This window comes from Grammomys surdaster, unplaced genomic scaffold, assembly GCF_004785775.1.
Source record: "Grammomys surdaster isolate TR1022 unplaced genomic scaffold, NIH_TR_1.0 130, whole genome shotgun sequence".
In the NCBI taxonomy this organism is placed as follows: Eukaryota; Metazoa; Chordata; class Mammalia; order Rodentia; family Muridae; genus Grammomys; species Grammomys surdaster.
Window position 1 is genome coordinate 9,425,063 of NW_021604588.1, and position 27,405 is coordinate 9,452,467.

A 27,405-nucleotide genomic window follows, 5' to 3' on the forward strand; every position below is an offset into this window, starting at 1 on the left:
CCTCTGAGATGAAGAATATGAGGCGCAGAATGTATAGGAACTTGCCTGAGTTTCTAAAGTTACTGTGTTGTGTAGCTGGGATTCAAACACTAACAGTAGCAGGATCTGAAACCTGTGATCCTCAATGTCCGCATTGCTTCTGAGAGTATGTCTGGAAGGACAAGTCCTTCTAAATATTTTTTTTTCTTAATGAACAAAATTGTTGGTGTAGTTTGGGCGTGAGAAAGATTGAACAAGTAGATGTTTCAATTTGCCTCTTTGGCTCCCTTCCTTAATTTTCTTCATTAGCTTAGTCCTTAATGATGACCAATATAGTTGAACAGTATTATTAGCTAAAGCCTAAGGTGCACCAGGGTTCGTTCTCTGGGTTGTATATTCCATGGGGTTTAATGGGTACAACTGACCTATATCTACTACTGCAGTGTCATAGGGACTAGTCTCAATGTAACTGAATGGCACTGGGAGTTCCTATCTGGGGCACCTCCAAGAGACAGCCTGCCAGTTGATGTGCTTTGTTGCTGCTTCCAGCATGCAGGACATTTGGAAGGCTTTTACACTTGCTTGTATTTGCAGGAATGCAAATGCATCATGGGAAATAGAATGATATGCTGAAGACAGCAGGAAATGAACCATCTACAGAATCCTGGTCTCTCTTGCCTGCTTAAAAATCGGGATCCTGACTTCATGGACCATAACTGAGTGACAAGACCAGCCCTCTACCAGAATGACTGTTTCCTCTTTCATAGTTAGTGGCAGTATCAAGAACATGCTGCCACAGAAGGTGGAGGTGCTCTCTTCCAAAGAGAGTGAATAGACTGGGGGTGGGTGCTGGAACAGCAGAATTCACTCTGACTCTTAGTCACTCTAGAAGTTGGGGACAGAAACAGCATTTTGTTGCTTTGTTTCTTTCTCTTGTTCCCCATACAGTATGCCAACAGCTAATTCCAGTATTGTTGTCTCAGGGGTAAACAATATTTATCAGCAGTTTTGAGCAAACAATTTTCTATTTCTATCTTGAAAAAAATGGGCAAAAATTGCCGTATTCTCAGGTTATGGCATAGGAGTGTCATTAGGGGTACAAGGTTCAAACCCTGATGAATATTACATGCTAAGACTGGTAGGCCGACTTACTGGCTGTATCCCCATGGGATTCAGTGGCCACTGAAGTATTCTTGAACATTATGTTCTGTGTCCTGGCATTGAATCCAGCATGACATCCGTCACTCTTATTTCAGTGCAAGGGTCAAAAGGACTTAAAAAAAAATTCAGAAGCCTGTGGCCTATCACAAGGCAAAAGTTATCCTAATCCTTTTTTTAAATTAGAAAATACCAGTGTTATATCTGCAGTCAATTTATTTTCAAAATGAGAAATTAATAATCAATGTGAAATCCTGGGTATTTAATGGTAGCTGGTTTTAAGACAAGGTACTATCAAAAGAATAGAAAGTGAAGAGAGTTTGTATATTTTGAATTTTTCTCCCAAATTTTTTTTTCCTGGAAGAAAGAACTTCCTTGAGGCCAAATTTTCTGATTTAATAAAAGCACAAATGATAAAAAGTACATTTTAAAGTATTTAAGAGCCTGTCAAAATGTAAACATGCTTTTATTCTTAAAAGAGTGGTTCTTATAAATGACAAATACATGATTCCTGTATATTGTGTCCTATTCTAAATCCATGATGAGGCTTCACCCTGTAATCGAAGCAGTGGGCTTTTAAAGAGTAAAGGTATTTAACAGGGTTACTCTGTTCTGGTTCATACGTTCTAGAGGAGGGGAAAGCTGGTGCACGCAATGATTATGTTGTTTTACACATTAAAATTCCTAAGCAATTTCACCTGTAGCTGGCAATGACAAATGCTTGGTCAGTAAGTGCCAGAGCTGTTCTAGCCAAAAATGTCCCAATTTCCCAATTAATGTATTAGAGAAAGAAATTTCTCGAAAAGTCCTTGCTGATTGGAAGCGGTGGAAAAGCCAACAGTGAACAAGAAGTGTAATAAGCATTAAAATGAGAGGGGAGGGAAGAAAAGTAAGTGACAGCAAGAACGAGAGTGAGAGCGAGAGCAAGAACAAGAGCAAGTGAGCAAGGAAGAGAGAGAGAGAGAGAGAGAGAGAGAGAGAGAGAGAGACTACACAATGTAAATGTTTGTATATTTTGTATCAGAAATTATTGCCTGAAATATAAATGTGGTCTGCATCTGAGTTCTAGTGGAGTATTTTAAATTATGATTTAAAATATTTTATGGTGTAAGAGTATGTATTTATTTAAATATGTTAAACTTATTGTATTCAGATGTCAGTATGTTTGGCAATAAACGTATTTCTACTTATCTTTGTGTACCTGAGCCTTCATAACATTTCTAATGAATCCAGATAAAAATCTGTATGCCATAAAAATTACATTTTAATTAATTAATTGTGTGCATGCACGTGTGCTTGCATGCATCTGAACTGTCACTGTGAATGTGTGGAAATCAAAGGACAGCTTTGAGGAGTCAGCTCTCTCTTTACATATCATGGTCTTGCGTGGCAAGTGCCTTGACCCACTGAGTTATCTTACAGGCACAAAATCCCCTCTTCTAAAATGGAACACCAGGCAACCGTATACCTGACTGCAACATTTCTATTGCTGTCGAGTGATACCCAGTCAATTAGCCGTTTCTTCACAACCTTTTCTCTCCGCTCCATGGCAATACTAATCTACAATTTGTATATGGATTTGCCTCTTATGCACATTTTATAGACATAAAAGTACCACATGACCTTCTGCCTGGCTCTTTTTACTCAGCACACTGTCTTCTAGGGTTCTCCATGGTGTAGCTTGTATCAGCACTTCATTCCACTTACAGAGGAATTATGTTCTTTGTACGGATTGACCAGATTTTGTGTCTGGACTACTCAGGCCATTGTCTGTGAGGCTCTTTCTGAATTTTGCCTACTGTGAATAATGCTGCTGTGCAGCCCTGAGGGCGTGGTTGAGGTGCAACCTCTTCTCCATTGTTGTTAGCATATGTCTGGAGGCAGGTAACTTAGGAACCCTGCTCTGATTTTGGAGGATCCTTCCAGCTCTCTTCCAAAGAGGCTGCTCTATTTTACAGTCGCACCTGTAATGAGAAGGGATCCAGCTTCTCTACATTCTAGCTAATACTGCGGTCCCTTTTGGGGACATCAATATTCTAGTGTGTGTGAAGTTATATACATATAGGCTCTTGTGCCTGTTCCAAAAGATAACCAAACATTAACCATCTAAAAGACTTACCAAGACCAAGGAAATGAAGCCTTATCTGCATGATAGTCTCAATTGCTATAATTCAAAAAAGTTCACGTTCATTTAATTCATTGAGTTCACTGAAGTTTGAATTATTTCCTTAGTTAGGGTTTCATTGCTGTGAAGAGACACCATGACCAAGGCAACTTTTATAAAGAACAACATTTAATTGGGTCCGGCTTACAATTTCAGAGATTCAGTCCATTTTCATCACGGAAGAAGCAGTGCAGCGTTCAAACAGACATGGTGCTAGACTAGGAACTGAGAGTTCTACATCTTGATGTGAAGGCATCTAGAAAGAAGGATCTCTTCCACACATGTATGGAGCTTGAGCAAAGGACCTCAAAACCCACCCGCACAGGGACACACTTCCTCCAACAGGGCCACACCTATTCCAGCAAGACCACATCTCTCAACAGTGATACTTCTCATGGTCCAAGCATATCCAAACCACCAAATCCCCCAAGACTAGATTCATAATGAGGTTCTTCTCTACCAATATACTCATTCTTGCTGTTATTGCAGAGCTGATATGGACAGACCTCTTCTAGTTTATTAGTCAGTCTGAGCTGTGGTATATATTTTACATTGGTCTAGGATGCTGATAAACCTGATTCTCAAGCTGTGGACCCTGGGCTGAGTTGCATCACTATGTCTCTTGGTCCTTCACTTGCATACATACTTCCTCTTTCTCAGAAAGCCCAGTCATTGTTTTAACCTCCTAAGCTATTGATGGAGCTGTTACATCTATGAACTTAACATTACAAATACCGTGGCGTGTATGTGCCAACATACACACAAACACACACACACTCCTACAGTATACACACAAATATAAATATAAAATAGTAATAACAGTAACAACACTAGAAGTTAGCAGGTCCTATTAATTTCCTTTTAAAGTCTAAACCTCTACAGAGGTAGGTATGGTTATCTGAATGAGTTCAAGCCAGAAAGATTAGTAAACATTCCAACGGGCAACATACTTAGACTCCATAGATTGTAAAAAAGCAAGCAAGCATATGAAGTTGGAGAATATCTTGGTCAGTTTCCAAGAGATGACAGACGGTAGGAGATGGGGGTGAATTAAGCACCAAAGAGCTATGAAATAACTTAAGAACAAATACATTTTTAAAAATGAGACTAGTAATAGTTCCACCTCTGTAGTGTTTTAGACATTAAAAGGTAATTAATATGCACTGCAACGTTCTAGTATTGTTATTGATACTACTATTTTATATTATTATTTATATGAGTGTGTTGGCATATACATGCCAATGTTTTTGTCATTATTATTAACTTTCTTACAATGCAAATACTATTATGCCAGTGACTTGCTTCAGATTGTCTTTAATTGGCTGAATTCAAACTTTATATGCGGTCTCATCTCCTTCACACTTTTCACTCAGGATATTTCTAGGTCCCCCAACCTCTCTAGGGCAAAAGTTAGAGCCCAAAGATTTTATTTAGCATTTTACTTTCAGAAGAGCCATTAACAAGGACTTCCACTAGGGGGTGAACAAGGAAAGAGAGAGGAGAGGAACTGAGCTGAGTCAAGTCTTCCAGAAAAAGTTCAACATCTCTGAAATAAGTTTTTATCTATGGTATGACCACTGCCTCCTACCCCATGGTCAGGTGTTTATAAAAACAAAACAAGAAACACAACGGGAAGCAAGAAGGGAAGAGAGGGGAATGGAGGGGAGGGGAGTACAGGGAGAGGAAAGGAAGAGAAGGGAAAGGATGAGAGGGGAGAGAAGGGGAGAGGAAGGTAGGGGAAGGGAATGAAGATGAGGAGAGGGAAGGGAGAGGAGGGGGAAGAGAAAGGAAGAGAAGAGAAGGGAGAGGAGAGGAGGGAAGGGGAAGTGAGGGGAGGGGAGGGGAGGGGAAAGGAGGGAAAGAGAAGGAAGGGGAAGGGTAGGAAAGGGAAGGGAAGGAGGCATAGGTAACTAGAAATGACTGGGATGACATGGGGAAGAATCTGGTTGCCATTGCTGCTTCTTCTTCTTTTTCCTATTTTTTCTTTTGGGGATTATACATAATTACAATATCTCTCCCTTTCCTTTCCTCCCTCCAAACTGAGGATACCCTGGGCAGGGGGCATATCTTCTGGGTAGCTACTGTGTTCTCCAGGCAAATGATTGAGACCAGTTTAGGAAAGGGGTAGGGGGAGAGAGAGACAAGAAAGGGGAAGAAATGGGGGAGGAGGATGTGAGGCTGGGTTGGAGAAATGAAAGAAAGCAAACCCTGTTGGTGACACTTGGCACAGTCTTCCTGAGCGCAGCACGCCCTCCTTGTGCAAGAACACAGAGCCCCAGGTGCAGGAGGCAGAGGCCTGCAGCAAGACTTGCAGAGAGACACAGCAAGCCATGGTGAGCATCTTAGCCTATAAGATATCTTTAGATAATCAAATTTTTCCTTGGGGTTGAAAAGGCAGGTGACAAGGGGCAAAAAGCTATCATTTCTGCTTTTAAGAAATATAGAAACAAACAAACAACAACAACAACAAAAACCCTATGCATGTTTTCTCAAGAAAACGACTCTAGACTGTTTCTTGTAATTTTTCCCTTTGTGTTTGCTCTGATGGAATGCTGGAATGGGCACAGTTGAGATTAGACCTTTGCAGTAATACAAAGTGGCTCCCCGAGGAGTGACATACATCCAAAACTACAATTTTAAGACATGCAGAAAACCTATGGCTTAGTAGTTTGAGTTATTCAAAATGTATTGCTTCTTACTTGAAAAAAAACAGTGCTTGTCTTTCCTGGCATCTGGCTATATCATTAATTCAAGTATTTGAGGTATGACTTTATCATGACCCAGTGTAAAAAGCAAATGTGAGTGTCACTAGTTCATGAGACCCCCAAGGACATTAAAAACATGCACGAAAAATAAGATCTGGCTTGATTTAAGTCTCAGTCCAAAAGTAGATACAAAGAATACCTACAATAATCAATAATGATCAATAATGATCAACAACTTGGGGCTGAAACCTGGAAGGAGAATGAAACAAAGCAGAGCACAGTGTGGAATGGATTTGATGCCATCATTTTCCGCCGTGACCCCCAAGAGTTTGCCTTGGATAAGGTAGACCATGGGCTGCTGGGCTTTATCTGTGATTTGAAGAAACCGCAGGGCACTGCCTCAGTGTGATATAAGTTTATAGTTCAGAGTTTAAATATTTTGTACTACATTTGCAGGTGTTTCCATGGAAATGGAGTACTCAGCGGGGCTCATGGAGCATCCTCAAGCTGTGGGTCTGGACCCTGCTCTGCTGTGGTATGTCAGTTGACTTTTGCCTTTATAGCCAGTGATTGTTCTTTTCTTAAATATTCATTGAAACTTTACAGCTGCAGGGAACACAATTAGGCAGATGGCTATTAATTCTTTTAGGGACTCTCATTCTTCCTCTCACCCTCAGCACCTCTCTGAGTCCCCCTAATACCAGTTTAGCTTTCCACATTCTCTGGTGACATGCTCAAATCCTGATATCTGCACAACAGTCCTCCGTTAGGAAGGAGTACAGTCGATTGACAAACCTCTAATAAGGCACGTAACACTTATTTTACATTGCACTTTCTATTAATAGTTTGCTGTGCCCAAAATGAACTTCCACAGTTCAGAGCGTGGGCTGCCTGAGGGCTGGGGTTTTGTTTTCATTTTAGGGATATTTGTGTCTTTCCTCTGATGTTACATGTTCTATGTTTAAGCCTTAGAGACTCTGCATCAATAAATCTGAATATTTTAAACCATTGTCTGAGCTAACTTACATTTCCTTCTTCTCTCACCTGTATTTTCAAGCTCAGAACAAGTGAATGCGTCTTTGTGTTTTAAATTTTTCTTTGCTTTCGAGAGTTTCATGTATGTACAGTAAAATATGATTATAATTATATGTCATTTTCCCTCCAACTACCCCATATCCCCCCTAACACCCCTCCTAACTTCCTGTCTGTTGTCTGTCTGTATTTCTTTCTTTTGTTTTTGATAACCTACTCAATCCAGTTAGCACTGCTCATATGTGCATGGGTGTGGACCATCCACTGGTGCATGGGAAACCTAGCCATGGCCACACCTTCAAAAAGAATGATTCTCCTTCCCCCAGAAACTACTAACTGACAATAGCTCTTCAGTAAGGGGTGGGGCCTGGAGATCCTCTCCCCCACCTACACTTGATCCGTGTGTAGATGTTCTGCAGCAGCTGTGAGTTCAGAGCTGTGCTCGCCATGTCATGCCCAGAAGACAGGGTTCCACAGCACTCCCCCCCTTTTGTGTGTCTCTTCTGTAGTGAGCCTTGGTGGTTGAGGGGTTCATATAAGTGTTCCGTTTAGGACTGAGTCTGCTTTATTCTCAGCATTCAATAGCTATGCATCTCTCCATCGACTGCTATCTACTTCAAAAAGCAATTTCTCTGATCCAGGTTGAGAACAGCTCAGGACTATTGGCTTAAGCATAAGGATTTAGAAGGTATTTTTAAAACGTCTTTATAGTACTCACCTTATAGTACTCAGTGAGCTGATGGCTATAAAATCTTTTATCTTACTGTAAAATCATAGATCATACTGTTCTTAGAATGGCCAGTGTCATCAAGGTCATTGCGTACAATCATGTGTTTTATTTGGTTGCTTCAAACTCCTCATGCCTGAAGCCCCAGTGGTTTACTGGACACCATTAATTAAGCATCTTTGTACGTAGAACATGATGAAATTAATTTTGTATTTTTTGCATCATCTTTATGTATGCTGCTCTGTCTGTACTATGACTTTAGATACACAACAATTGGTCTATGTATTGAGGCTTTCCCGAGCAGCTTCTCCTACAATAAAATACGTTTCATGTTACAATAAAGTATTTAAAATTGTGTCAGTGTTCTTCCTGATCCTATTTTGTTTTACCTAAATGAGAGATTTTATATGTGTACCATGACATATAATAACAGTAATAAATATTGGCCTTTAGGAAGCTATCCTAGGATTAAAAAGTATATGTGGATTTTAAAGCTGTATTAAATTATATTTTAACGAATTCTTAGTGACACACATTTCTAAAGCATGTTGGACAAATTACACTTCAAAGAATTTTGAGGAAATTCTTTCATTAAAATAAATCTACTAAGATGTATTTATGTATAATAATCCTTGAATAAAAAAACGATTCTATACCTTTTTAAAGAGAGAGAGAGAGACAGAGAGACAGAGAGACAGAGAGACAGAGACAGAGAGAGAGACAGAGAGAGAGTCTAGACCCTGATCCAAGGTTGCCAACAGCTAATGCTATGACCCTAAGATGCTTACCTGCTCTCCTGGGCTCTTGGTCCCTCATCACTAAATGATGGGCAGCCTGCACCTGTGCCTGGTTTTAGACCACTCTATGAGTCATCATATTTCTGATCCTAGACCACTCTATGAATCATCATATTTCTGCCGCTGTTTTTCAGATTTCCTGACACACCATGGAACTCACTGTTGGACTTACCATTATTCTAAAAAATCCATGAACTGGGAAAATGCTAGAAGGTTCTGCAAGCAAAACTACACAGATTTAGTTGCCATACAAAACAAGAAAGAAATTGAGTATTTGGAAGAGACGTTACCCAAAAACCCTACTTACTACTGGATAGGAATCAGGAAAATTGGAAAAATGTGGACATGGGTGGGAACTAACAAAACTCTCACTAAAGAAGCGGAGAACTGGGGGGCTGGGGAGCCCAACAACAAGAAGTCCAAGGAGGACTGTGTGGAGATCTATATCAAAAGGGAACGAGACTCTGGCAAATGGAATGATGATGCCTGCCACAAACCAAAGGCAGCTCTCTGCTACACAGGTGGGCAGTGTCCAGGGTCCTGCTCTGATGTGGGACCACCAGAGTTAGAGTAATAAGACTCATTATCCAGAAACTGCTGTTCATTCTAAAATAATCCTAACTAAGCCTTCAGGATAGCACCTCTGGGCAGTCTGCAGTACACAACAACTAAACAAAGTTCTATCCAGGTTGTGAGTTATATGGGGAATAGGAATGGACAGCCTGTGCCTCGGTGACAGACAGGAAGAGGATGCTGAGAGCTGGGTGGTTTTTCAGGGCTTTTCTCCAACACCTCCTAATCATATAGACAATTACTGTGAGCTAATTCATTCTGAAAGTGCACAGATGTCTACAGCCAAATGGCTAGTATATCTTATAAATAAAAATAGTAGCATGTGTTGTGCAAAAATTTTATGAATACTTAAGCAAATCTTTCTTGTTCATTGTAATAGTGCCAAACAAAAGATTTCTTTGTGTGAAGAAGGGACTATGGATGCAATCACATTAAAATGTCTTTGTGTAATCTCCTTAAAGCCTCTTGCCAACCAGGGTCTTGCAATGGCCATGGAGAATGTGTGGAAACTATCAACAATCACACGTGCATCTGTGAAGCAGGGTATTATGGGCCCCAGTGTCAGTATGGTAAGCCTTGTTTGTTCGTTTGCTTGTTTCTTCCTGCTGGTAGTCATTAGACCCATAATAGCTTAGCACAACACCTGATTGGGATAAAATAATACCAGTTGGGACAAATCAATATTAGCAATTCTAAGAAATGGGAAGTTCAGAACAGAGAGCTAAGCTTTCACAATGATATCTTCCTGTAAAGATTTCCCAAGACAACATGAAGTTTCAATTTACTTCACAAGTAGTTTGAAGTACCACAAGGAACAACGTGTTGAGATTTGTCAAAGCTGAGCAGTTTGCAGTAAGAAATCAGGTATTTTGGAACCTTACTGTCAAGGATGTCATAGTTTACTGAGCTTGCAGGATTAAGAACTATGAGGTCAAAGAGAAACAATTCTATTTCTCACTAGGAGAGTGAGGTATCTGGAAGGTACTTCTGCTCTTCTATAGACAGATGTGACAAGGAATAGTAAAAGAAGAACTCACATCTGATACACAGAATATGCCAGTTATTTAATAACAAACCCTACATACTTATTTTGGTTGGGTATTTCTGGAGAATACAGAAGCAAATCATTATAGATTTTGTGCTTATGGAATATATATTTAATAGAAATTATTTATGTTCAGGGATCAAGTTTGAAGGAAAATGCCATGAACAGGAATAAGCCTGTGGCAAGATCCCCTAATAAAATACATGTCCTTTATTTGCAATGAGTGGCCACTCAGTATCTTACTGCCAGCACTGAGGGCAATTGTCCTAGAAACAGCACAAAGGACCACTGCTAGGATAGCCAAGAATGAGAGGGTGGAGTCATCGGAGCCCTAAGAACTCACTCAGAGATGCGATGGGAGAACCAGAAATTTGAGGGTACACATGTGCAAAGAGAGAGAGGCTTGGACTCAGCCAACTGCTATGGAACGGCGCATCAAGTCTTCAGATTGCGACTGGCTGAGTTTCAAAATGTGTTTTGATGCATCTGCTGCACGCAGTGGAAAAATTATAAGAAGACAAGTAATGTCTTTAAAAAGTAAAGGACTGAAACTAAAATTAATTTCAGTATTAACCAACTGGACTAGATCTGACTAATTCACTTATGTCTGAAACTATGACTCTTCCCCAGAACGTTTTACCTCCACCACGTCATTGATCTGCCCTTTAGTTTACTCCCCTTAAACATCGTGTTTCCTTTCTTGATTTCAATGATATTCTTTTGTGACTGTCCTTTTTGTTTGTTTTGTTTTGTTTTGTTTTGTTTGGCCTTTTGTTTTTAAGACAGGGTTTCTCTGTGTGGCCCTGGCTGTCCTAGAACTTCCTTTATAGACCAGGCTGGCACCAAACTCAGAGATTTGCCTGACTCTGGGGTTGAAGGCATATGCCACCACCAGCTGGCTTCTGATGGTCTTGTTGACTATAGTGAGTTCTCGTGGGTTCTTTCATTTGTACTTACCCAAGCCCATAAACTCTGCATCTGTCTTTTCTATTGTTCTGACTTGGCTTGTTTCTTCAAATTTTCTGAATTTTATGGATATATATGTGTGTGATCTTTGGATTAACAAATCTGTTTTTAGCCATGATCTCTGAGTATACTAAGGATGTTGTCTTGGATGTCTACAACTCAAGTGTCCCCGGACAGCTTTCTTTTTTTTCTTTTTTGTAGTTGTAACTATATTCCATGGAAATGACACACAAAATGACTCTGGTGTGAAACTCTGTCACCTACTCCAACACTTGTGTAAGATAACACATTGCTAATTCGATTTTCAGAATTTTATTTATTTTATGGGGCTGAAGAGATAGTTTAGCTTAAGAGCACTAGCCGCTCTTACAGGAGACCTAAGTTCCAGTCCAAGTAACCACATGGTGGCTAACAGACATCTATAACCCCACCGCAGATGATACAATGCCATCCTCTGTCCTCCTGGGGCTCCAGGCACATAAATAGTACACACATATACATGCAGGCAAGATACCCATACAATCCAATAAAATACTTTTTTATTAATTAAAAAATGTTGGCGCTATCACACTTGTATACAGTGCGTGGTGATTGTATTCACCCACTTCCCCCATTCCACATCTGTCAAGCCCCTTCTTCTTTCCTGATAGTTTCCCTTGTTAATTGCATTTTATAACGTGTTGCTTCTCCAGTTTCTCTCCTACTTGCCTACTACCTTTGACCTCATTGCCTTTCCCCTGTTACTACTGTGGTCCCAAGAAGAGCTCCACAAGTTTAAATTAGCTCCCTTCAAAGAAGCTACTCATGCACCAGGCAAGCTGACCAATTAAAAATAATCAGAACACACCAGACACAAACGACCATTCACTCTTCAATTTGTTCCTACCATTTGTCTTGATCAAATTTGAGCTCATTAAGGTCTAAATTGATGCTTGATACATAACAAATGGTCACAGATGAAATGAAATGAATGTTTTTTTTTTCTTTTCTCCTCTCTTTCTAAGCACACCTCATATCCTGCCCTGACTATAGCAATATCAACATTTTGGCATTTTTTTCCTTTCCACACACAGTTTCTGTTCTGTTGGCTTTGCTTATGGCCTTCTCTTTGATTCTGCATGTGGACAACACACCTGATTATCTTCAAAGCATAGTTCAGAGACCATATCTTCCCAGAATGTTTCCTCGGACTCCCAATAGATACAAACAATGATCAAGTAGCAGAAGCAAGGTTCACTTCCATCAGATCCTCATAATTCTTCTCAACCCTGCTTCTCTCTCCATGAAAGTGGTCCAATGTGAGCCTTTGAAGGCTCCTGAGATGGGTACCATGGACTGCATTCACCCCTTGGAAGACTTCAGCTTCCAATCGCAGTGCACTTTCGACTGTTCCGAGGGAAGAATACTACTTGGGATTGCAGAAACACAGTGTGGTGTATCTGGAAACTGGTCATCTGTAGAGCCTATCTGTCAAGGTGAGTGTCTTTAGAGTGGATCTTTGTTGTGGCAAGCTTGTCCTTATAGTCTGAGAAAACATAAGAGAGTCTTGCCTAGAAATCTGTTTCTTCTGTTGCTGTATAATTTAACCTAACTTGGTTTGTAGTTTGATGTTTTTCAGGAGATTTTTTTTCTCACTAAAATGAAATGCAAAACTCCAAACTAAACCAAACCAAACCAAACCAAACCAAACCAAACCAAACCAAAGCAAACCAAACCAAACCAAACCAAACCAAACCAAAAGTCTTTTAAACCATCTGGCATTTTATAATCTGATTTATAGCAATACATTGAAGTTATGCTCTGTATTTTATTTTATTTTCTCATTGTCATCACATAAAGCTTTGATGAACTTTGGTTCCTCTCCTTCAATGACACTCATTTTATGTGGCACCTGACTTAGCACCAACAACTAGTTTCCTTCAGGGGACTTACAGGTCTTTCTTGGTCTTTTCAGTTGGTAGGTTCTTAAAGTCATCTTTTCTTTGTTTTTCTCCAATGTGAGCCCTCAGGAGAATAACAACTGCTGCAGAAAAACAAGGCCCTGTTCTTGATTGTTTTCATTTGAGATAGAGTAGGTTTTTATCCTTCCTTGAGATAGACAGGGTTTGCCACACATAGTTGAAGAAAAAAAACTGGTGGGGTTTGTAATTATGAAGTTCTGGGTAGGCTTTTTTATACTTATATTTCTAGTTCCCTAGCTTAATTCTCTAAATAAAACCAAAATCTATAGTTGAAGTTATAGAACTGAATAGATGTAATGGATGAATTGTATCAGTGTTACGCCTACTTCAGGAAGCGGGGGTGTCTGTCAAAACTGCTCAAGGAGACATCACAACATATGAGAAGACTGAAATCTTTGTAATCACTGAGAATGTCCCATGGCAGAATCTGCCTCTTGAGTCTAAGGCTGTATAGTATGACATTTCCAGCAGTGTTGCATGTTATCATGCTGGGGCAGCCTCTTGGGACAGCTAACCTATGCCACCATGGGCTGTCAATGCCTTGTTGTTTCTATCTCTGACCAATTATTACTCCGTATCAGAAGTCTGAAAGCATTGTGAAAAGTAGCTCCTGCAAGTTAGAGGTTTCTAGATTTGTATGGATGGCTTTAATGATTAAGTCTGGAGGCTCTGGTCAAAAACATGTGGTTGGGGCTGGAGAGAAGGCTCCGTGTTTAAGAGCACTTGCTCCTCTCAAGGACCAGGGATGTTTCAAATCATGTGGCTCATTACCATGTGCCATTCCCATTCCAGATAATCCTGTGCTGCACACTTGTGTGTGCAGGTACTCACCACCACAAAAGTTAAAACCACAATGAAACAAAAAGGTTCAAGATTGGCAGTAAGACTGGAAGGGAGACAGGAAAGGCTAACGGGGGTGGTGCAAACATGACCAAAGTACAATACATACACCATCTCTGGAAATGCCATGATGGAATCCATCATTATGTATGATTAATTGATGGTAATAAGAAGGTGAAAACTGCCTTTGGTCCTGACTGCTATTTTGTGTTACGTCCTCACTGAAGTGATTCAGTGCACACCTCTAGCAGCACCTGATCTGGGCACTATGGAATGCAGTCATCCCCTGGCCAACTTCAGTTTTACTTCTGCTTGTACCTTCACCTGCTCAGAAGAAACTGACTTAATTGGTGAGAGAAAAACTGTCTGCGGATCATCTGGCATCTGGTCTAGTCCTAGTCCAGTATGTCAAAGTGAGTAATTTTGCTTTGAAGGCTTAAAGGTGGAGCTGATGGACTAGCAGAAGGCAGGAAAGAGATAACAAACATTTAAGTCCCATTTCCCTCAATACATGTGGCCTTAGAAAGGAATTTATATGCAGTGTGTACTACAAAATCCTTAGCTATTCTTGGGTTCTCCATTCTTGACAATTATTGTCTTTCTCAACTCTCCTATTACTTTAAAGTTTAAATCCATCGCCATATTTATGTATGACCCATATCTTCTAATCTGCCACGAGTTTATTTATCTGTTAGTCCTTTAAAAATGCTTCCTCTAAGCTCACCAGACTACCTAACTCCCAGAAAATGGACAGTTGTCTAGTATCCCACGATGATGTCTCCTCAATCTGTCTGTGCATGAGAAAGAGCACATCTTCCTCACCTTTGTGTATATACACTGCATCAGAGTACAGGGGAAAAATGCTAAATTAATTGTTCATTTAGTTGGCAGCTACCAATATCTGCCTAATGCATGCCATCTGCACAGAGTCCAGAAGTGATAAACCCTGAGGAAGCTGTCAGAGAAGACCTCTGGGTGTTTGGAGTAGAGTGGGGCAGGGAGCAGGAAGGTGGTAGAGAGGACATTTCAGAAAGGCTGTATGCCAGGCTCATCAAATACATTTCCTTTCCAACCGACTTCGTTTTCATTTCCTCATCTTTAGTAAACCAACAGTTACCAATATGTAAAAGTAGATTCCTTCATCTGGAGGTATCAGAAGATAGATTTTTTTTAAATTAGTATTTTTCAATAAAAGGCTGTAAGCCAAACTGGTTTGTATTTCTGACGGGGTATGTCCTTTTAATTGATTTTGGTGGAAATGAAGGGCAGTGGTCCAACTGCATTGCTTTAGATCACTGCAGATGCTGGGCATAAAATCAAAATGATTTTTGGGTACCTCCTTCAATATAAGTAGTAGTAGCAGCTTCCTTTGAGCTACAAGTTACCCAGCTCAGATCCCTGACTCCATTTTCCTTGCCGTTATATAGTAAGCATTCTAGATCTTCTCTGTGCTCAGATGTCAACCTTTAAACAAGACCAGGAACAAAACACCATGATGGTTATTTCTTGTTCAAGTTTTGAGACACATCCCCAGGAATTCCATCAGTCACGGATCTGAGAACCGTGATTCCATAGGTGGAAGGCTAGAGACCAGTCTAGTTGTATACATAACGTGGACCTCCCACACTACTCCCCTCATCTGTTGTATATGTCATTATTGAGTGATAGCAGAAGACCAAAATGCCAACTATCATGAGCTTGACTAAGAAAATAATGCTGTAACTCATGTTATATGCCTTACTGATTCCTCTTTCAGAGACAAACAGAAGTTTCTCAGAGATCAAGAAAGGCGACTATAACCCCCTCTTCATTCCTGTGGCCGTCATGGTCACCGCGTTCTCGGGGCTGGCATTTATCATTTGGCTGGCAAGGCGGTTAAAAAAAGGTAGGTGTGCTCAATAACATCACAGTAAAACAACTTTCAAGTGGAAAAAGAGAGAGAGAAAGAAACCCCACAGGAAATAAAGTGCAAGAGATTTAACTGAAGCAGGTGCCAAGTGACTTTTGTGCTCTGTAGGCAAAAGTCCCTAGAGAGATTGGGTCTTATACTCACCTTCATTTAAAAGAGCTAGCCAATGTTTCACATGCTAGGCAGACCTTTACGTGACGTCCTGTTATGAGGAACTTGGCTAGATGGGACGCTGTAATGACTCTTTGGTCCTGTTTTTCTGTGAAGGAGTGCACACTGCTGTGGTTTTCCAGGAGCCTGCACAACTTTGATCTTAGCACAGCAATAACATTGGGAAGAGAATCTAGGATTGTCTAAGATTCTCAAACATTTGATCGCCGTAAGAGTCACATAACTATCTGAGTGTTGACATGTGGAAGTTGCATTGCCCTTGAATCCTCATGGATTCTCTCTGGAATCTATTCACTGAGGTCACCACTGTAATCTAGCATAATATATATATATATATATATATATATATATATATATATATGCAGACATTTGTGGAAAAAAGAGGGGGGGAATGAGAGCGTCCTCAAAATCTTATTCTCTGTCTGTCATCCAGGAAGTTTATAAACATTTCATGAGAACAGAACATTCTTTTTTTTTTTTGCCCCTTTCTCCTTTTTGAATATGCCTTTGCCTTCAGGTGAGATCAATATACCAGCCACAGGACTACAGTCTGCTGCAGTTTTAAGGTGTACACTGTCACATTTGTCCATGTTTATCTAACAGATCTATTCAAAACTGTAAAAGTCATATACCCCAGCAGCTTTAAAGATCCCCTGTATTAAGGTAAGGTACTATGAATAGCCTTTCTGACTCCTCTGTGCTACTTCCTGTGGTATAAGCTGATGGTCACTTAGGTTTCCCTTCTACCAGATTCACTAGTGTGCATTCTGTCACTCAGCTCACACACACACTGACAATTGAAAGAAAATCATCTACCAGTCTCTAACAGTCTTCTACCATGATTTGATCTTCTCTCCCAATTTAAAAATAGGAGCTTGTAGATTCACTTTCCACCAATCCATAAGACAACAGAGGATGCACTGCCTGTGTATAAGAACACCACTAATTATAATGTGTCATCACTGAACAGTTCAAACATCTCTTCCGTTGATAGAAATTCCATGGACCTTGGATACTGCCATCACACGACTATACTAAGTATTGCCAACAGCACCAAAACAAAACCAAGATTGACATTTTCATTTACCATTGATTAGTCCTTTCATTGAGACTTCAAAACCTCATGCCAGTCATCTTGCTGCCTTGAGTGGAGCAAGACAGTCATTACACATGTTCCTTGAGTGAGGTGGCTATTAGCTCAGTAACTTCAAGCATTGTAAGTCCTAGTAATGAGGAGGACAATGATCCCCAAATTTCATCCTTTTCATAGGCAGTTGTAGCAGGAATTTAATCAAAGTCACCCATATTTGGTGGGTGCTAGCTGCCTAAGGCTATGTTATGAGCAGGCTAAGAAAAGCAGTAGGTTGTTTTTAAAGTCTTAACTTTGGAGTCAGTCATTTCTGTACACGATCTCAAACAGATAATGAGAAAACGGCATGCCCCTGCTGTGGGAATCAGAGTAGGGCAAACAGGAAACAGATAACGAGTACTTGGGCTAGTGACAGTTATGCCACCAAAGAGAGTGGCAGCTCCCAGAGATCAATAACTCTGGAGGGAAAACTCGGGGTAACTATGCTGTGTTCAATAGTCTTCAGTTGTGAAACACCTACCTACTGATCTCTCAAGCTTGCAAGTGAATGGCTTTGTCCTCCAAACAGTTTAGCCATAAGCTGGCTCTTTACAACATGAATAATGTTCTTTTTTTCTATAGAGACACTGGTCTAGGTCCCAAGATAAACTCATAGGTGTAAAATAGACACATTGATAAGAGTCATAGTGAAAATAATAATTCTATATCTATACAGTATTACGTACATGTTATAGTTTCATTGGGTTCATCAAACTGGAAAAGGGACACATGACAACTCAGAGTATGAAGGCCAATAGGGCAATGAAGCTTTCTTCTCTCAGATGGATGCTATGACCTGGTGCAAAGGCTACCTGTGTCCTAATGGTCTTGGCTTCTGCTTCCCTTTAGCTAACTCTTCTCCTGGGTCAACAAACAAGGACCCTGACCATGGGCTCAGGTAGTAACACTTGGTATTCCTAGGTTTTCTCATTCTCCAAGGCATGACATTTTTAGTCCAAGCTCTAAAATCTCTCTTTAGCAGGAGCTCAAGGCAGAAGTGGCTCTTCCCTCTGAAATACCACCCCTAAAAACCACTTGCGTTCAGGTTATAAGGCTATGCTTTTCCTCAGTTGGAAGAAATTTCTACCTGACCCAACACACAGGCTTAGTCCAGTACACGAACCTGAATGCAATCTCTCTTAGTTCTCTTCTCTTCAAAAGGACATTTCCTCAATAGGACAAGAAACCCCCTCAGTAGAATCTGATTTTTATTTATCTACTGTTACTGCTTTCATTGTTCCTAAAAGGAAATATATATATGTATATGTATATACATATACATATACACACATATATATATAAATGTGTGTGTGTGTGTACATATATGTGTATGTATGTATGTTAGGCAAGAAATCTCAGAAAAAAATATATATACAGACACACATATATTTATTTGTGAATATTAACAAATGAACTCAAACTTGATTTTATCTGATCCATATATTTAGTTCATATCATCTACAAGCTAAATTTTGAAAGAAAAGTTCAAAAGACTAACTTTTAGAACTTTAAAATATCAAAATCGCAATTGAATACTGTCTATTATATGTCAGGCATTAGCCTAAACATTTTAAATGCCTTTTCTTTAATCCAACAATGAATTTAACATCCGTGTGGGACAATTCTAGACTAGGAGCTTACAGCCACTGAAACACACCAAAGCCACCCGTTCTCAAAGGATTCTCCTTTCTCAGAAAGCTTTCTTTCTGTTTCCTTTTCTTCTGTTTCCTACAGACCTCATTTCTTCACACCACTTATTAAGCTATATTTACATTCTTATCTATTCACACAGGATGTGATTCAGTCCACAAATGTACTTTGTAGCATCAACAGACATTACCTGAAGAGTAAGTTAGAGGAGAATCCCGACTGAGTAAGCACAACTAAGTTGGAGCCCAGGTTTATGTTAGGACACAGAAATGTGGGTTCCAGAGTCCTATGTACTTGATGGAAGTGACTTTCACACCTAGTTCTATGAGGCCTGTCAAAAGGGGAAACAGAAGTATTTACGACATATGAATTATATATATATATAACATGATTCCATACAAAGGATGAAAATATGCTGCTCAAATTAGGCTACATGCTTCCCACTGATTACTACTACTAAGACCAAAGTAAAACTCTCAGGACTCACATAAGAGAAGATGAGAGACACTAAAGTTTAGGGAGGGGCTGGTGAGAGGATGAGATGTGTCCGGGAGCCTGGGTCTGACCAGTAGGGAATCCAGACAAGGCTCTGGCTTCATGAGCAGCACAGCAGGTGGAGTGGAGTCCCAAGAAGCAGATGCATCATGTCTGTTATGCTACTGCTTTGAATGTTTACTGGTACCCAAGATCCATTTAGTCACAGATGGGTGCTTACTTATTAAACGCATAATGTACTTCCAAAGACAGTTATGGAGGTGGGCATATCCTTTACTTAAAAAATTCAAATTGTTAACTTTTTGATGATACAATTTTTTTATTCTCTTTTCTATGTTTAGGCAAGAAATCTCAGGAAAGGTAAGTTTTTCAATGAAAAATTTCCACTTCTGTTTGTCTCATCTCTATTTTCCTTAGGGTGCTTCCTGTTATAGATAGTATGGCATCCTGTTATAGATAGTTATTTACCTAGGGGTCTATTTCCTAGACAAATAGCATTTCCAGATAAGGTAGTTGAGTGCTGGCCTCCATTAAAATCTTTGTGATTTTGATGCTAGAGGACTGAAAGAGATGGATGTGCAAATATGCCTATGAAGAAAGGAGATTTTCTATGATGGAAATGTTTCCTGGTAGTCTCTGAATGTTCTTTGAGGGTTAGAAGCATACTGTTATGTTTCTTCTTGTCTTAGCTTACAGGACCAACATCTAACAATTGAGAAACATTCAATTCAGCAAGCGTTTCCAACAACTAACTTATTGTGAAAAGAAACTGTCCAGGTGCAGGCCATCAGTCTTAACACAGAAGGGTGAATGACTTCTACTCTAATAAGTGCTGGCCTTCAGAAATGAGAAAGGGCAGTGGAGCATGGAACCTACCTACCACTTCCCTAAAGAAGTATTTGCCCCAGTTGGTTCTCAACTTTGTGATTCTTCCAAAAGAGTAATGATGTACATTGTTGAGATAAGACGAAGAAACATGGAAGTGCCTGGCCTATCTGGCAGAAATGAAGAGAGGGAGGACGAAAAGTGGTGGCCAAAGAGACAGATGGAGGTGGATGAAGAAGAGCTGGGGTGACAAGAGTAGGAATCGTCTCAAATGCAGTCAGAGCAACCATCAGGTTTCCATGGGGCACATTAAGGACATCAGTGGGAATGAGAAGGCTATTTAGATAGAGGTCAGCTGCGGTCAGGATGAAGAATCATTTAGGACAATCAGCTGGAGGCAGAACATGTTCTGTTCTCTTGAGAATTTGCCGTTAAGAGAGGGAGACTGATGGGGTTGGGGACATGGGGTCAGTAGAGTCTATTTACTCTGTTTTTTTGTTTGTTTTGTTTTTTTGTTTTTTGTTTTGTTTTGTTTTTACTGTAATTGGAGACCAAGTAAGAAAAGGGTCTCTTTGAGGGCTGGCCTCCCTATCTCTGTAGCAGGAAACCCACAGGATGTAAAGATTTCTTTTGTGTTCCCTCCCTCTGAGTGAAAGTTCTTTTGGCATATTCTACCCAGAACAATGTTCTGGCTGCAGAAACACCTGCTTTGATTGCTACTGCATGGAAGCAGTTCATTTCAATTCAAGAATTGGGTGGTCAGCCAGAAATGCTAGTCAAAAATAGTTAGCATAAAATTGCCTATTAAATTTATTATGGCAATTTACTAAATCGCCAATTTGTTGACTTTTTTGATTAATTGACAATTATACAATCGTTTATTGAACATTTTTGTATTAGAGCAATGCTAAGTTTAACTGAGACACTCAGAGAAATGAGTCTTTGACTCTAACCTCAGGGAAATTCTTATCTAATTGTGGAATTAATATAGAAATATTTAGAAGTGCAGAGCAATAAAAAGCAGAAATGGTAGTGGCTAATGAATTTTATACCCATGAAAAGAAAAATCATTGCAAGAAAGGCAGAATCTGAGAGAGAAATATCGAAAAGTTCAGATTAGGAAAATAACTCAAACAGTGGCAAAAGAAGATATATCTAAAAGCAAATTCAGGGCCAGGAGTAGACGTTCCTAGAGCCCCTGGCTTACTGAGGATCTGGGCAATGGAAGCTGAAAGGAAGGAGGTTGTCCTCATACCATCATGTGTCTTGAGTGCTTGGCTACCAGGTGTTCTAGAACTTAGAAGCTGATTGGCTACCTGGAGACCCCTCTCACTGATTAAGGTGATCCTAATTCATAAAATTGTAGGGTTGAAAGATGGAGGACATCATGTTAAAACTGTCTTTGTAGTCAGGTAAATAATTTTCCCACAGGCCTTGTGACAGTGACAGTTATAGAAATAAATAATAGATAAAAGCAAACTTTTATCAAATACACATTCCATGTTGCTTACTGTTCTTTTTGAGTCTTAAATGGTTAAATGCTGTCTACAAGCCTGTAGAGACATGGAGCATTGCTATCCCTAATGACAGTAAAGAAACAGAAGGGGAAATGACAACAGTTTAAGGGAAGTCACTGGATAAAGGGGGAAAGCTGAGATTTGTAACACCAGCGTCCAGCGACAATATTTCTATAACTCTTATGCTTCTAGACCTCAGGCTCCATGTTAGGGTTTTGACTACCAGAGCCCCTCCTCTTCCAGTAAAATGATTTATTTTCACACTAACTCATGGTGCGATGGCACTGAGGAAGGGTGTGGTAGAAGAAATAGGGTGTGTCTCTAGAACAAGCCAAGGGAGGGGGACAAACACTATCTCACTAAACACTGTATGACTTTTTTTTTCCTTCTAACTTAAGTTGATTCTCACAAGTCTTTGTTCTTGTTCCTATTAGTTTTTGGCTGATGAATGAATGACTCCTTGGGCATTTGTGGTTTTGATTCTTGCTGGTTTGGTTATTTTGACTCTTCTGCAAACTGGTTCTGTTTATCACCTCATTTGGTTTCTGGTTTCTAAATTCTACCTGGGTAAAAGCTACACCCACCAGACACAGGATACGGTGCCAACCTCAGAGGAGAGGGTATGTGCGAGATTCTGCTTTCAGAAACATTTTTATTTCTACACTGGCAAGCAAGTTTGCAGCTGCCACGGTGGTTAACCTGACAGTTCAGAAGGAGACCAGAGCCTCGGAATCCGGTTCTTCTTTTGAAAGGTGTAACGGCACAGAAATATGGTTCTACTCCACCCTTTCCAGGAGTGGCACAGCTGTAACATAGAACACAGTGGTACCTATTTCATGTATCTAAATTTGTTCCCATCTCTCTAAATCATATTCTGCCAGACTCTGGCATCTAGAACTAATGCCACTCTTTTCCTGAGGTTTTGTTTTCTCTGATCTCACATTTTTATCTCCCACTTCCCCTCCTCTCCACTGTAAAATCAGCATGCAGGGACCTCCAAATGTTCGACATGGAAATTAGCAGTATTGCAGAACTATGACCAGATGTGATCCGTGTACCAGCAGTATGAACATCATACCTCTTAAAGAATCAGGACTTCAGGCTGAATCAGCGTTTACATTTAAAATATTTATTTGGGAAGAGGGGCTGGAGAGCTGACTCCGCAGCTGAGGGTGTTACTGCTCTTGCAGAGAACTCCAGCTCAGTTCCTAGCATCTGCACTGAGTGGCTCACAACTGCCTGGAACTCTGGCTCCAGGAAATTTGATGCTCTTGAAGCCTACACAGGCAACTTCAGTCATGCTCACATGTACACACACACAAACACACACACACATGATGAAAATCAAATCTTTAATAGGTTAACTTGGGGGTAGTAGTACAGGACTGTGTAATACATTGCTGTAGTATCTCTTCCACGTTTCTTTTAAAATACTACACATCTTGCCATGATTTCCAACTGGAAATATTTCCACTGTTGCTTGTTCACGTTAGTAGCTCTTTACCTGTGTTGCTAGCACTCAGTGTTTGTGATTTCCTTGTCTCTGTCACCTAGAGAATGTTCACCTGTCTAATAATTTCATTTTTGCCACTTTAAAAAGCTCCTTGGTTTAATCTTATCATCTGTTGCTTCTCTTTCAGGATGGATGATCCATACTGATTCATCTTTTGTGAAAGGAAAGTCATGAGGTACTAAAAAAACAAAATTGGAAGATAACTTCAACTCCTCCTGAGAAGATTTTGCACACAGGCATCTCCCATGTTAGAGATGCAGTGTTTGCTCATGTTTCTGGAAGGATTTCCACAGGACCAACAACTCCTCCTAACTTCTTCTTGCTCATTCATCCCATTAACCCTACCCCATAATTTGTGTCTATACAGATCAGCATTTTGTCATCTTTTCTGTGGAGGAACAAATAAGACTATTAAGCAGAAGAGTTTCCATAGAATATAAAGATATCTACTTTTACTCTTTCCTCACTCTTGTTTCCTATTTCAATTCAGTACCAAAGTTAATGCCAAACATAGTGTAAAATGTGATACATGTGTAATTGAAAATTCAGATTCCTTACACATAGCATGTATCCTATGACAACATTGACAAAACTCTTCGCTTTCCACCTCCAAAGAACAATGCTCTATTCAAGTTGGAACCATCCTACTTTGTCTTGTAGGCCCACTCTCCATGAGTGGCAGCCACTGTAGCCATTCACATTAACCCTCCTCATCTCCTTTTCTTAGGTGGCTAAATTCCACACACCGCACCCGATGATAGCCACCAAACATCAAAGAAGAGAAAATCTCCTACGTTGGGTTTTAGTTTTGAGTTTTCCCTTCTCTTTATTAGATCTCTCTAGGTTCCTTAAAGCCAGTGTTCTGATGATTATTAATAGTTAGTGATAACGCAACCCACTGTCTTGGAGCTGATATTATGAAGACAACTTAAAACAAGCAGAAAGACCCCTGAACTCATGCTGGAATGACACCCTTCCCTTTCCCTTACATCTCCTACTCAGGTACCTAAATTCTGTTTTATAGGAGGACAGCCGGCCACAACCCTTGCCACTTCTTTTATAACTAGCTCCATAACTCACCCAACCCATAGGCTATCTCATTTTCTGGCTTCACTCTGCAAGATCTTTAACATGATGCATTTAAATACAGCCCGAATTTTTAAAATGTTAGTCTGTTTGTATACCAGAATATAACATTATACCATTCTTGAGGGGAAAGACTGTGCCAGGTCTCGAGTTCCTAGTTTGTTAACTGACGCTTGGTAAATTGTCTGGCCACAGTTGGTGAATGAAGCTGTGTGAGGAGATTTCTGAGAGCTTGTGAGAAAACACCAAGAAAACTAGACTAGGGTCTTCTAACCTCTCTTCCTCCATAACAGGGATTTGTTCTTGAAATGGGCTTTTGTGCCCCTCCCTGGTGTAACAGAGTGGGTTTACTTCAGATTATCCATCAGTTACCAATAGTATTTAGATGTTTCCAAGCACAGTTTATCCTCCTGACTGTCTATGGCTTGAACTAATGTGACCTTGCTCTCAGCACTGGACAAGCTGAAACTCATGTGACTTGGCCTAAACTCCTTGCCCTCAAGACTGTATACAGCTGGAACTCATGAATTTTGCTGATACAACTTTGCCTAAACCCCCAGAATACCCTCAGAATATGAAAGTTCTGGTGCCCTGAATAAAGATGGTTATTGCATGAGACTTCAGTCTATCTCACTTTTAGGCTCTGCTCTATCCTTTAGGTTCACACTACCAACTAGAGCGGTGACAATAAATGATTAAAATACAACCAAATAAATTAGAACAAAGTATAGAGCACAATGACCAATATTCAGTTAACTTCAGCGCCTGAATTCCTGTGGGAAGATAGGACACTGTTAGGCGTTCAAGCCAGTTCAAGCCAGAATATTAAATATTAAATACATATTTATTGGGAAGCTGCTCTTGGGTGAGTTCACTGACCCCAATGTTGTCCCAGTCCTACTGCTAGGAACCTTGCCTGGTTATAGAAGATGGCCAGTTTGTTCTCTGTCTCCCTGTTGTTAGGAGACTTCACTAGGGTCACTCTAATAGATTCCAGGGAGCTTTCACTGCACTAGGATTTTATATTGCCCCCCTCCAAAGGTCCCCAATTCCAATCATCTCTCCCAGTACTCTCTTCCACACCCTCCATGTCTCATCCTCCCTGTCCTGTCTCTATCTGTCCCCAGTCAACCTGCAAAATCTATTTCCCTTCCCCAGGGAAGTCCATGCATCTAAAATTTTTTTTCTATGACTGGGAAAAAAAATCAATGAAATGATTCCTAATGATATTCTGCTATACTAATAGATTCTGTCTAGCCAGGTTGTCAAATGAGGAGTTTTATCTACAAACTGATGGGATCAGATGCAGACACTCACAGCCAAACACTAGGTAGAGCAGGGGAACCCCACAGTGGACAGGGAGAAAGGATTGTCGAAGCCAGAGGAGTCGAGGACACCACAAGAACATGGCCCACAGAATCAACTTAGCAGGGCTCATAGGGGTCATAGAAACTGAAGCGACAAACACAGATGCAGTGAGGGTCTGAGCTAGGTCTTCTGCATACAACTTGTCATTGTGTAGCTTGGCCTTCTTCTGGGACTTCCGACAACGGGAGCCAGGGGTGTCTCTGACTCTTTTGCCTGCACCTAGGATCCTTTTCTTCCTACTGGGTTGCCTTTGTTCCTGGGAGGATTCTGTGTGTGTGTGTGTGTGAAGGAAAATTCATGAAGAGTGGATCTGGGGGAGGTGGGGAAAGGAACTAGGCAGGGTGGAGGGGGAACTGCAATCCGGATGTAATGTGTGAGAGAAGAGAAGAATGAAAGTTAAAAGAGAGTGAGAGCGAAAGAGAGAGAGAGAGACAGAGACAGAGACAGGGACAGAGAGAGAGAGAGAGAGAGGAGAGAGAGACAGAGAGAGAGAGAGAGAGAGAGAGACAGAGAGACAGAGAGACAGAGAGACAGAGAGACAGAGAGAGAGAGAGGTTTCTGGGGCATTGGAGGAAGAGGAAACTGTGCATGAGCCAGTGTGCATTAAGGCTCTGAACATTTAACAAAGGGCAACAGAATTCACAGATGAAATTAGATCCTAGATAAGGCTTCAGTCGAAGCCAGGTTTTTAAAGTAGAGACAAAGTTTTGACAGCAGAGCTATCATACAAATATTGCAGGTGTAAAGAAAAGCGAAGATGGAAACACCATCACATAGCTTTAAAGCTCATGAAGCTTGTACCATGGTCTTTGGGAAGCAAGAACAAGAGATGGACAGAACCACAGCAACATTCTGGGAAAAACAAGCAAACAAATTAACAAACATATCTGATGGTTTAAGAGGGAAGAGAAATGGAAGCAGGAGAGGCAAGCCATTAAATGCAGTTATCCTGGCACTGCAGTGATGAGCCAGGAAGGTCCCTGTGGGCATCCTGAAGCCTTTGTTCTCTGACTAATGGGAGGGTGGAGAGTGAAAGGGAATGTACCAAAGCCCTTAGAAAGGAAAAACATAAAACAAAGATTCTGGTTAAATATGGCTTATGCAAATCTTCCCTTATTCAAAGATCTTGTAGGAAAGTCCCTCCTTTGTTATTTTTCCTCTGCATGAATGTATCTCCTTTATTCTTAATACAGGATTGAGTCAAGGATGTAACCCAAATGCCTGTAGACTCACAAAGACAACTGGAGAAGAGGAGGAATGGGAAAGGGCTCCAAGTCTAAAATACTCTTTAAAATGAGGGTGGTAATCAATTCTACCCACTTACAAGAAAACAAGCCAAACTTTTGAAGTTTCATGAATACAGTTTAAATAGAGACACTGATACAGGCTGGTCAGCCTCAGTCAGGGTGCAGGGAAGCCTTCAACAGCTCCTGCTCATTGGGCTATGTTTGCCTATTAAGTTGGATTCATGTAGATTTACAGCACGTAGGTAGCAAGCATGTTGGATGCTGTACAATTGTACTACTTGTTGTGGAGTATGTCATAACCTCCTAGATAGACTGAATCTCCTTAGAAAGCATCTGCCTGCATCAATAGTTGTCATAGTTTTCTATTATAGACATACTTATTAAGCTGCAGAATGGTGCTTCCATCTTAATATTTAAGTAATTAAGGGAAACATAGGAACTCACACATGTTCAAGCTATGCTCTGTGACTTTAAAGTCTCTTCTTCTTCTTCTTCTTCTTCTTCTTCTTCTTCTTCTTCTTCTTCTTCTTCTTCTTCTTCTTCTTCTT

General features: G+C 40.3%; 1 protein-coding gene across 2 annotated transcripts; it reads left to right on the forward strand.

Moving 5' to 3' along the window:
• The first annotated feature begins 5,511 nt into the window (after positions 1 to 5,511).
• Sell (selectin L) lies at positions 5,512 to 24,860 on the forward strand. Of its 2 annotated transcripts, XM_028759194.1 has the most exons (9): positions 5,513 to 5,634; positions 6,463 to 6,541; positions 8,697 to 9,083; positions 9,597 to 9,704; positions 12,436 to 12,621; positions 14,175 to 14,360; positions 15,704 to 15,832; positions 19,643 to 19,661; positions 23,284 to 24,860. In XM_028759194.1, exons 1-9 carry the CDS (start codon positions 5,632 to 5,634, stop codon positions 23,300 to 23,302), a joined length of 1,116 nt encoding a protein of 371 aa, XP_028615027.1. In that variant the 5' UTR covers positions 5,513 to 5,631; the 3' UTR covers positions 23,303 to 24,860. The 2 variants fall into 2 exon arrangements, with proteins under 2 accessions (XP_028615018.1, XP_028615027.1); XM_028759185.1 differs by lacking the exons at positions 19,643 to 19,661; positions 23,284 to 24,860 and adding an exon at positions 16,631 to 17,112 and having other exon boundaries at positions 5,512 to 5,634.
• The last annotated feature ends 2,545 nt before the right edge of the window (positions 24,861 to 27,405 follow it).